Below are 12,123 nucleotides of genomic sequence, written 5' to 3'. Positions count from 1 at the left end.
ATTCACTTATATTTAGAATTTAGGAATGTATTTTTCATATTTGAGCATCATGTTTGTACCTATTTGACTGAAATTTGATAACTGAAAATAACTTGATGTTTTTAAAAGATGTTACAATTTTTACCGTTTTTATTGTTTTTTCAACTAGTAACGGAACAAGAGACGAAAATACCGAAGAAAACCATAATTATGTAAGTCTCATATACACACACACACCTAAGCACAAATTTAATACACTACTATTCAAAAGTTAATCATTTTAGTCAGTAAGGACGCATTACATTGATCAAAAGTGACAGTAAGGCACTTACATTGTTACACGATATTTTTAATTAAATGCTGTTCGTTTGAACTTTCTATTCATCGCAGAATCCTGAAAAAATATATTAGTTTCCAGAAAAATACTAAGCAGAACAATGATTTCTGAAGGATCATGTGACACTGAAGACTGGAGTAATGATGCTGAAAATTCGTCTTTCTATTGCAGGAATACATAAAATATTAAAAGACATTAACATAGAAAATTATTTTAATCATAAATATTTCACATTACTGTTTTTACTGTATTTTTGATCAAATAAATGCAGCCTTGGTGAGCATAAGAGACTTCTTTCAAAAACTTACCAACCTGAAGCTGATGTGCTTTTAATGTGCTTCTTATGTGCTTTTTCCTCTTCAAGTGAGGAGACCATCACCACAGTGGTGAAGAACACCCGTATGAAACGGCACGCATCCCCACGACCATCGCCCATGGGAGCTCACCGCTCAGAGACGTCCACACCCGAACCGCCCAGACAGAGACGAACCCTGGCCAGGAAGACTGTACCGACACTGTACGTTCCAGAGCCGGAGGGTGCCACGGCCAGGAACCCAAGATGGGTAGAAGTCGAAGAGATAATCGAGTATAAAGTGAACAAATCACCCAAGTTACCAAGAAGAAGAGGCGTTTCCCCCAGCAAGTTCTCACCACCTGGCAATCCAAACACTAATAACTCCAACAACAAGTTACTCGAGGAGGCAATGGGTGCCGCAATGGCTCTGCAATGTTCTTCTGGTACAGATGAAGAGGAAACTGCACTGAATGTGTCTGAGGTACCTTCAGAGGTCGACAATATGACAACATACTCAGGAGAAATTGATGACCTATGTGTCTCTGATGGAGATGATGAAGGAACTATTGTCGTGGAGCATGAAGATGACGAACTTGATGCTCGAGACCGAAAAATGCTGACTGATGGGAATCGAGTTCTTACTCTTGAAGATCTCGAGGACTACGTCCCTCAGGAAGGGGAAACATTTGGCAGTGGTACAGACCAGCATGTCCTCTTCGAGAAACCAAGTGAGATCTCAGTGTTGCAGAGAGAAATTAACGAGCCTGTCGTTGGCAAACCCATTGTGTTGAACGTGGTACGTCCGGTGCCCCAAGCAAAGCCTCGCATGGGATTCTTTGGGTCCTTCAAGGATCACATTTCCAGCATGTTTAGTCCAGGTTCATCGGTGAGTGGCAGCTCTCAGGCAAGGCGAGAGAAGACCATACCTATTCATGTGACGGTACAACCTTCATCCAACGATTCACGCCATACCAGTAGCTTTGCGAGGCTTGAAGTCCAGCCGACGTACTGCTCCGAGGTCCAGAGAGGAAAGGAAGGAGGTCTGCAGAGCTTCAAAACACAGGTTGCCGCACAAACCCGCAGCTACACGCCAACCGGACAGGTCACTCTTCAGATCAGCAAGAAGAAACCATTTGAAAAGCAGTAACCAAGAGGAAACCACTCAGGACAGATTCTCTGATGCTTGTTTCCAGCATGCAAAATCAGGAACATACAAGTAGGCCTAGTCTTAAATGGGAACACTTCTGTAAAATCTTGCGATCTGGGAGTGTAATTCAATAGTGAAGCTTCTTCTAACAGCAGATCATTCCATGTTGAGGCAAAGGATTCGCTTGCCAAACTCAATGACCTAATGAAGACTTTCTAATTTCTTGAGTTCCCGTGAGCAAATGTGCAGCTGTGCTTCGGAACGGCAAGTCTGATACAACATGAATGTGCAAATATGGACAGTAAAGCTGTCTTTCGTCTAAAGCAGGGGCGTCCAGTCCTGGCCATGGAGGACCAACGTCCTGCAGAGTTTAGCTTTAACCAGCTCCAACACAGTTGCCTGGAAGTTTCTAGTACAGGGGTGTCCAAACTCGGTCCTGGAGGGCCGGTGTCCTGCAGAGTTTAGCTTGCATCAACACACCTGCTTGGAAGTTTCTAGTATGCCTAGTAAGAGCTTGATTAGCTGCTTCAGGCGTGTTTATTGGGGTTGGAGCTAAACTTTGCAGGACACCAGCCCTCCAGGAGCAGGATTGGACACCCCTGTTCTAGTAAGTCTGAAGACTTAAATATCAGGTTCAGGTGTGTTTAATTAGGGTTGGAGCTAAACTCTGCAGGACAAGTAGTTTGGACACCATTGGTCTAAAGCAGAGGTTCTCAACCTTTAGCTCCATCCTTGATCAAACTCACCTTTCTGTAACTTTCTAGAAAGACCTTGATTTGCTTGTTCAGGTGTGTTGGATTTGAGTAGGACCTACACTCTGTAGTAAATTGGACCTTCTGAGAATCCCTGTACTATGAAACACTTGAAGAAATAAGAGGGTGTTTGTGTATGTCAAGAAATCCAAATTTGGACTCCAAAAATAAGATTTTATCTGAATGTCATTTATGTGCTGTATGGAATTAATGTACCTGAGCAATACATACATATATATATTTGAGTGTTTTTCAACATCTAAAAAGCCAAATCAACTTTTTCTGTCAAGTTGATTGCATGAGTTGTTCTTTGTTGTAATACACTGTGGCTTGTTGAATCTGAGGTCTATGTTAATGTATTAGAAATCTTGAATATGTCATCCTGCACTGAAGACTATTCAATGTGGTCAGCATTTTAGTGTTGCAATGTGAATGTATGGGGTTTTGTAGACTGACAAAGGAATAGCTGTGGGAGATCTTAAGAACCATAACACAAAATCTATTTAATGACTTTAGAAGATTTATTTTAAAAAGTATTTCTTGTGCAACATGACTTTAAGCACATAGTATTTACAGATTTAAAAAGATTTGCGATTTACTGGAGTAATACTAATATATATATATATATTAAATGTTTGAACTTTAAATACAAACACAAATTTTGTGTCAACCAAAATTTGCATGTGTAACATAATTTGTATTGTTTTGTGGATCACATGGTTTGAAAAGTTTTGGTAAAAGCAAAATAAATTAGGACTGCCAAGGGTGTTCAGCAGATAGAAGAAGAAAAAAAGTTGAATAAATAAAAATGTAGGTCTTGAAGTTCTGCTTTACAAAATAAGAGTATATTTGGATGTGTGTATTATAAATCAGACTTCTGTCCAATTATAAACTGATATCACATAACATTGATATTAAAGAAATGATAGTAAAAAAAAAAAAAAAACTTTCAGTTTGTATGGAGTATGGTGAAAATCGTCGGACACGCACAGTTTCTTTTAATATTGCACTCTCATTTATTCATTTCACTCTAGACATGCTTACCTATGTGTGTAAGTACACATCTTCACTGTATACATACTAAAGTATGTATACGCCAACACACACATAATTAAACATGTAGAATTGTACATATATATTTATATAGACCTATAAATTTACATGTACGCACATTTATAAAAGAGTGCACACAATGCACTCTTGCACACACACGCGCGCGCACACACTCTCACAAAACACATACAAATGTCATGCGTCTGTGGCTCAATGTTTGTCTCCTGTACGTGAACACACACGCACTCACAGACACAAACGTGGATATATATCTCAAACATACTTCATATCCAAAAAGGTCTTTGAAAACAACACCAGGTTGTGATTTTGGACACTTCCAACTTTTTTTTTTCTTTCAATTTTTCTGTTTTTAAAGCTGAGAATTGAAATAAAACGCAAGACGAGAAAGAAAGGCATGGTGCCGTTTCGTCCGATCATAACCGCAGGTAAGGGGGTCAATTTGCATAATGTATACAGGTTAAGATTTTTCTTTCCTATATTTATTTATTTTTTTAATAAAGAACTTTTTCTCTTTTTATATAAACAAAGCAGAAAAACAAACAAATAACCGAAAAAAAGAAACTAAACTCTACAGAGTAGGTCCCCATCCACAGTCCCTTCTGCTGACAGGGGTGACATCAAGCTGTACAGCGCAGTCAAAAACATATGTATCAGCTTCATTTACAGGTACAGCCATAATCAAGGCACAAAGATCTACAAGTAGATTTTTTACTCTCTTTCAATAAAGTTGTACAAAATAATATAACATTTTATAGTCTGTACATGAAAGGAAAAAAAAAAATCATCACCTTTGCACAGTCTGTACAAGTTAAGAAACTAAAATTAGAAATGGGGCGTTTCTTTTCGAGGATGTTTCGCCGTCATGTTCCCAAAACCAAACCGAGGCCTTAGCAATGTTCCCGTAGCCCCTCCTCTTCCTCATTTCAACGGCTCCGCCTCTTCACAGAGCCCCTCCTCCTTGTTTCAAAGGCTCCGCATCTTTCACATAAAAAGGGGCGTGGTCATCCCCGCCATTCTCTGACCTATCCGCAGCCTTAAGTGGGACAGGAATTCATGATTTGATGCTACATTGTGTGTCCATCTTCGTAAAGGAAACCGTCAGTCAAAACCTGATGGAAAAGTGCATTACTTCACTTCGCTTCCCCAGTGTTCGACAACCCCCGGCCCGCCTCCCTGTCCCCGCCTCAGTCCGCGGGCGATCTTCAGTGTTCGGAAACAGAAAGAGCAGCAGAGAGCCCTGTAGGCCAGAAGATCCGAGGCCTTAGCAATGTTCCCGTAGCCCCTCCTCTTCCTCATTTCAACGGCTCCGCCTCTTCACAGAGCCCCTCCTCCTTGTTTCAAAGGCTCCGCATCTTTCACATAAAAAGGGGCGTGGTCATCCCCGCCATTCTCTGACCTATCCGCAGCCTTAAGTGGGACAGAAATTCATGATTTGATGCTACATTGTGTGTCCATCTTCGTAAAGGAAACCGTCAGTCAAAACCTGATGGAAAAGTGCATTACTTCACTTCGCTTCCCCCGTGTTCGACAACCCCCGGCCCGCCTCCCTGTCCCCGCCTCAGTCCGCGGGCGATCTTCAGTGTTCGGAAACAGAAAGAGCAGCAGAGAGCCCTGTAGGCCAGAAGATCAAGGTTCGGGGTGAGAGACTAGGACTCCTGGAGGTCACAAGGTGATGCGATCTTCATAATCTGCCAGGCGCCAGCACGTATACATATATATACACACGACGATATCATTTTTTATTTGAATAAAAAATAAGGAGGTAGCCAGAGGCTTCATGGAATGGCAAAAAATAAAGGTGATTCGAATAAAAACGTGGGGGGGGGGGGAATCCAGCGAGCCTCTCCGCTCCGAATCATGAGTTAAAATAAAACACCTAAAAAAACCGAAGGGTGGTGCGCCAAACGTCAGTAGTATATTCGTCTGCGGTTTTGGCCTCGTGAGTTATGAGGGCAGGGGGAGTTTGGAGACACGTTTGTAAAGAGCTGAAGTGAGATCACAAGAGTTCGTACTGCCGCAGGTGCATTCTCTGGATGATGTCTCGGCAGTCGTTGAAGACCCGGCGGATGTTTTCCGTGTCCACTGCACATGTGAAATGGGGGTAACAGTAGTGACGGCCGTCTCCGCTTTCTGTACTGATCCTCTGCGAAAAGACAGGGTGAAAATTAGGGATTTCAAATGATTACAACCAGTTTTTCATGATTAATCACCTATTTTTTGTAGTTAAAATTTAAGAAACTAAATATATATCTTAAATGGATTCTTCTGGAAATGTGCTATGAACTTAACGCTTCAGACAGAAGTGGAAAAAAAAATGCTTTTTTAAAAGGCTAAACAAGGTTTAAATTACAGTGTCTTGAAGAAAACAACCAGCCAATATTCCAACGAATCTCCAGCGAAATTATATTTAGTGAGTCTTTAAAGTCTGAATTGAGTGTAAGGAGTTAAAAAGGTACATGAAATAATGGCAAGGCAACAATCTTTCTTTTGCACAGTCTTTGCTGATTTTACTTCCAACTAAATATATACTGTAACTAGTGTAATCATTGTGATTAATAAATCTTAAATATTTCAATAACTGAACAATTTAACGCTGTACATATAACATATACACTAAAAAATGATTGCTGAAAATGAAAGTACATGGCAAATATTTATTCTTTAGAGAGCCACAGGATGGCGCCAATTATTGGTTTACTTATTTAAATAGAAAAGAGTAAATATTGGTCAAAAATGTTGGCAAAATCAAACATTGGTCAATATCTAGTCGTCTACAAACTACCCATCATAATAGAAAAGGAAAATCACAACAGTCTAAAATCCGACTGCAATAGTTGCCGTGTTTCATCGGTGTGTTACAAAATGAAAATGCTAACCAAAAACTCGTCACGAATGAAATACTTGGCTCTCGTCACTCTGGGGTCTTCACCGGGTTCAGGAGTTACTGAAAGATAGAAAAGACTCGACAGATGAGCATACAGAGAAGCTGACACTGACCTGCACATGAATCCAGTTCACAATACCAAATGATTTTGAACTGACAGATCTGAATCTCCAGTTCAACTCACACAAATATAGTGCACAAGTCATATGGACTACTTTTATGACTGATACATTTATTGAGCTTGTGCACCTTTTCATGACAGTATTTTCATATTTCCTTTAACCAAAAAATAGATCACGTCCATTATTTGCCAACTAACAACTAAAACTTCAGTACTACAGTATTTGAGAACTACTGGGTGTTGATCAGTGGGTGAAAAGTCTAACCTTTATCAGGTAAGGTGTAAGAAGTATATTCAGGGAAATAATCTTCAATTTTGGATTTCCCAGCTAATACTTTCTCTGCCAGCATGTCTTGTTTGTTTAGGAACAATATGACCGAAATGGTCCGCAGCCATCTGTGAAAAGAAGAAATAAAGACACACACACACACACACACACACACACAGAGACGGGGGTCAGTAAAGCCTGCACTTACACTTATAAGCAAGTTATATATTACGAATAAGAAAACAAAGGCATCACCTGTTGTTCCAGATACTGCGAAAAAGAGCAAGTGCTTCCCGTAGCCTGTTCGTGTTGTTGTCTTCCCTTAAGACCATGTTATAGCTGCTGCTTGCTACCACAAAGATGATCGCTGTGACGTCTGCAAATCAGCACCACATGTGTGATCAGCAGGTGTTTTGTTATTTTCTGATGTTTAAATGTATAAAGAGATAGTTCATCCAACAAAAAAAATGAAAAATCTGTTATTTTTTTCACCCTAATATCGTTCTAAACCTGTCATTGTTTCTTTCTAACTCACACACACACAAAAAAAGGTATTTTGAAGAATGTTGGTAACCAAACAACGGCTGACGGTAGCTAGAGTACAGAAAGAATACTATGGAAGTCAATGGCTACCGTCAACTCTCTGGTTACCAACATTCTTCAAAATACCTTCTTTTGTGCTCAACATAAGAAAGAAACTCATACAGGTTTGGAACAACATGAGGGTGAATAAATCATGACAGAATTGTCATTTTTGGGTGAACTATCACTTTAAAGTATATAAAACGAAATTGTTGAAGACCAAAGTTGTTTAACAGGCATGCGTCTCACAAGCGGTCATTCACACACACACTCAGTTTACCATTAAAACACTGAATCCACTTTTTCCTTTCGTCTCTCTGACCTCCCACGTCAAACATACTGAAAGAGAAGAACACAGACATGAGGCTGTAGGATGAGAAACGTGTCCCTCTAGTGTACATATGAAGACATGATTTGCGGTGGACTCACTGAAAGTTGACTTTGTCCACCTGAAATCGCGTCTCAAAAATCCCTGATGTTAACACTCTGCAGCGAAGCAAGTCCTGAAAGAAGGAAGATTGAGAAAAAGTGTGTTCATTTCTGGAAACTAGCTGTCTCGCATGCAGGTTCTCATCTAGAAAAAGCTGAAAAAGTACCTGGTCTGTTGGAGTATAGTCGCTTTGTCTTACTGCATCGATCCGGTCAAGAAAGCTGGAAAGACACAAATGAAGAAAAGCATGAAGAAAAAGCTAATCGTTTGACACATTTAGGGGTTTATTTTATTCATGACCAAACTACAGTATTTATGTTTTGGACGATATATAATTGTACTATACATGTCATTACAATACTGTTCAATAGTTCGGTAAATTGTCTCTGACATTTACCAAGGCTACATTTAGGATTCCTTGATGAATATAAAATTCACCATTTTTTTGGAATAAACTTTATTTGCAACAATGCATAAGTATTTATTGTCAATTTAATGCATCCTAAATGAATCAAAGAACCCTTCAAAAACACTGTTCATCGTGTCTCAAGTGTGACTTTGGTACTTTCATCATTAAAATGGCAGAAACTATCAACGAAGAACCGACAAGGTCTAGATATACCTGTTGCTGTATCAAATATATTCACAGGACCTGATCTCCTCATTGGACCTGAACTGAAAGAACTGAACCCTTGAAAGCATTGCCTACAGCAAGTACACAGCTGAAGTATGTTAGATAACAAGCCCATATCTTTCTCTTACTTCCCTGCAGAAAGGCAGAATATTAGCCCAACACTCTGTGACCATCATGTGATTAGTGCCATCAGCACTAACGCAGACAAATATAGACTCATCCCACAAGCTTGTGACAACAAGACAATCTGCAACGATATTGCCAAAAAAAAAAAAAAAACTCCACTCTTGCTTTTCATTTTTGTGTGATATTGAAGCATTTTGTTTAGATGTGAAAATGCAGATAAAGTATAATGTACTAACGATCAGGTCATTACTTTTAACATATTATAGTCTAGTCATATATGAAAGAATACTTTTATTCAACAAAGACGGGTTACAAAAATGTTACAAAAGGTTTCCATTTCAAACACATGCTGTTCTTTTGAACTTTCGGTTCATCAAAGAATCTTGAAAATAAAAATGACTCATGGCTTCCACAAAAATATGAAGCAGCACAGCTGTTTTCATCACTGATAATGAAATGTTTCTCGAGCAGCAGATCAGCATATTAGAATGATTTCTGAAGGATCATGTGACACAGTAATGATGCTGAAAATTCAGCTTTGCATCACAGAAATAAATTATATTTTAAAATGAGTTAAAATAGATAATATTTGGGGGGAATTTTTATTTTTATTTTTAATAATAATAATTTAATGAAATAATGTATTAATTTAATAAAAAATCTTTTCAAAAATTAAAAACAAAAGAATTTAATAAAAACAATAATTATATTATAAAAAGAATTATTTGAAAATATTTTTTATTATTTTGATTTGCAATAATAATTCACAATATTACTGTTTTTCATTTATTTTCGGATTTGAATGAAAAAAAAAAAAAAAGGTTTTGGTGAACATGAGAGACTTCTTTCTTAAAAATATTTAAAATAATACATGCCACAGACCACAGAACGAAAAAAACAAACAATACAAAATTATATTCAGTGGAATAAATATATTAAATATTTACCATTAAGTATTTAATGCCAATTAGTGATCATCTAATAAAAGTCTCTCATATTTACATGATTATATAATCTTTAATATTACAAATTAAATCTAGGGTGACACTGACTGCTTTCATCATCATTAAAAAAAATAATTGGTGACATTTCTTTGCGTTTTGTTTTGTGGTTTCATTAGAACAGACAGCGATACATGGAAAACAACAGACTGGAACAAGAACACTGTCTGCGAACTCACTGTTGCTTTAAAAACTGATAACAACCTCCACAACTGCTCAGTAAAACATTACAAACCACAAATACCAGCACTAGATCGCCACTCATAATAAACACACTGAATGACCTGTCAGCTGCAGACGCTTCTTCAGTATCAACGTGCAACCTGTAAATAAAACCCATGCATCCCTATATACTGTATGTACACTCCACCAAACATGCCCATGTATTTCCAATGTTCACCCCCAGAGGGCAGATGTCTTTTTGGCTGTAGTAAACCTCATTGAGTTTGAAGTCCTCCTCCCTAACTGAAGTCCAGTGATCTGTCTGAGAATCAACCAAAACTATTTTTATTTTACTGTGAGCACTCTAAAAAGACAGTGACTATGCATCTCATGACTACAAAAAGAGCTCTTCAGCAGCATCAGGCGAGCTGAGGAGGTGTTTGTGTGACTATCTGCCATCAAGGATACATACAGTATTGACAAGATGTGCACGGCGAGTCCCCACCTTCGTCTTCTGCCGTTTTGCACGTACGGAACGTTGTATACGTACGATCAGTGTTGACACAAAGGTCGAAGAAGAACAATCCAAACAAATTCCACAGGTTGATTTAGGCAGAACTAAATATTACTGTAAAACAGACTAGCTCTACGATCAAAACTAAAAATGGCACGTGACTAAACAAACTCATTTTTGGATAAGATTGCATAAAGAACTAAGCCAGATACTTTTGAACTTTGTCATCTTATTTGTTTAAAAGTATAAAACAAATATATAATTACATATACAAACAAAAACAAATGATTATATATTTATTTCATAATTTGATATATTAAATATAAAATTCATAATACTGTAAAAACATATACAATAAAAGTATATTGATTCATTTTTAATAAATTTTTAAAAGGAACTTTTATCAAATTAATTTCAATTAAAGTGCGTGTATATATTCATGTGAATGTACATTTTTTCAAAGATAAAATTATCAGTTTTATTATAGTGGTTTTGAACTTGTGTTTATTTCTGTATTTGTTTAGCTATTATAGTATATTATAACAATTTTATATAGTTAGAATACAGTTATTTTATATAATAATTTTATATAACATTGAATACAAAATTCACAATATTGTATGTGTGTGTAGTATGTGTATATGTATGTATGTATGTATGTATATATATATATATATATATATATATATATATATATTTGCCAGACTTAAATATATAAAAACATTCACACACAAGTGCATACATACATATAAGCCTGGCTTAACCAATTAGATATCAGAGATAAAGTAATCCATTTTACAATAGTTCTTTTGAAGTTGTGTGTGTGTTTATTTACAATTTTTTTTATTTAATCTCTCTTGGTTGCTCTTATGCTGAAAATAACATCTCTCACGCTGTTAATCCGATTTATCATTGTGGTTTTTCAGAGTCTGGAGAATGTTCAGTACCACAGATAAGACCAGATAAGATAATCAAGTCCAGCTTTAAATGCCGTTTAGGAACACAAAGTGGATTCTAGACCAGAAAACAGGGAAATTGTACCTGGAGCTATTCCAAAACCAGTAAATCCAGTTCACATTAAACAATATGGGAATGTTTGAACACGTTTCACGTGTCCTATTGAGTGCAACGGCTCTACAGCTGCGGGTATGGGTGCTAGGTTTCTTACACCACTGAATTAGATTGAGAAAGCTATTTGGAACTTGCATCGTTATATACAGAACCTCTTCTAATCCACAAAACTTTTAAAGTTGCAAATGTCTACGACTTCTCAAATTTCTAGTCTGCATTCTTGTAATTCTTGAAAACAATATTATAAATGTTTATTTTAAATTTAATGTAACTCATTCTGCATACACTCACACACTCTGCATTTTCGAGTCTGAGCTGTGAGAATGCGTGCATCTGGGTCTACAGACACAAAATAAAACTAAAAAAGGCAAATTTGACATGACTGGTCGGGTCAGATCACAGGGTCTCGTTTAGGCCCAGGATCAGGTTTCGGTTTAATGCCCAAGCATGCACACATAATATTAGAGTATTGCGTTTTCACTTGTTGCAATGATTTAATTGCACATTCATGGAAAGCCTGAGCTATTAATGAACTATTATAAATTCCTGTAGGTGCTAGCGATGCATGATCATGAAAATGCATGAACTAAAAAAATTGTAAAGTGTTGCATCTATCAAGTGCATAAATGTAAATACATTAAATTAAGAATGCAAATTATCATAATTTGCGTTCTTAAATTATTTTACATTCTTTGTAACATTAAATAATTTAGTCTTAAGAATTTAATTATATATATATATATATA

General features: G+C 37.1%; 2 protein-coding genes across 2 annotated transcripts in view; one reads left to right on the top strand and one right to left on the bottom strand.

The window, feature by feature from the left end:
* The window catches only part of obscnb (obscurin, cytoskeletal calmodulin and titin-interacting RhoGEF b), a 67,087-nt gene extending 64,914 nt beyond the window's left edge, over nucleotides 1-2,173 (top strand). Inside the window, exons 95-96 of the mRNA XM_016237986.1 lie at nucleotides 149-191; nucleotides 681-2,173. Of these exons, the coding sequence (XP_016093472.1) occupies nucleotides 149-191; nucleotides 681-1,758 (1,121 nt within the window). The 3' untranslated portion in view covers nucleotides 1,759-2,173. The remainder of the gene's footprint in view (nucleotides 1-148; nucleotides 192-680) is intronic.
* Nucleotides 2,174-4,919: 2,746 nt separating this feature from the next.
* gnal2 (guanine nucleotide binding protein (G protein), alpha activating activity polypeptide, olfactory type 2) overlaps nucleotides 4,920-12,123 on the bottom strand; it is a 17,892-nt gene continuing 10,688 nt past the window's right edge. The window contains exons 6-12 of the mRNA XM_016236870.1: nucleotides 8,036-8,090; nucleotides 7,869-7,942; nucleotides 7,720-7,778; nucleotides 7,113-7,233; nucleotides 6,855-6,985; nucleotides 6,461-6,528; nucleotides 4,920-5,727 (exon numbers count right to left, since the gene is read on the bottom strand). Coding sequence (XP_016092356.1) covers nucleotides 5,581-5,727; nucleotides 6,461-6,528; nucleotides 6,855-6,985; nucleotides 7,113-7,233; nucleotides 7,720-7,778; nucleotides 7,869-7,942; nucleotides 8,036-8,090 — 655 coding nt within the window. The 3' untranslated portion in view covers nucleotides 4,920-5,580. The remainder of the gene's footprint in view (nucleotides 5,728-6,460; nucleotides 6,529-6,854; nucleotides 6,986-7,112; nucleotides 7,234-7,719; nucleotides 7,779-7,868; nucleotides 7,943-8,035; nucleotides 8,091-12,123) is intronic.

This window comes from Sinocyclocheilus grahami, unplaced genomic scaffold, assembly GCF_001515645.1.
Source record: "Sinocyclocheilus grahami isolate Dianchi unplaced genomic scaffold, SAMN03320097.WGS_v1.1 scaffold19.1, whole genome shotgun sequence".
NCBI classification, from domain to species: domain Eukaryota; kingdom Metazoa; phylum Chordata; class Actinopteri; order Cypriniformes; family Cyprinidae; genus Sinocyclocheilus; species Sinocyclocheilus grahami.
The sequence above is the reverse complement of the archived record's forward strand: the minus strand, read 5'-3'. Positions and strand labels throughout refer to the sequence as shown.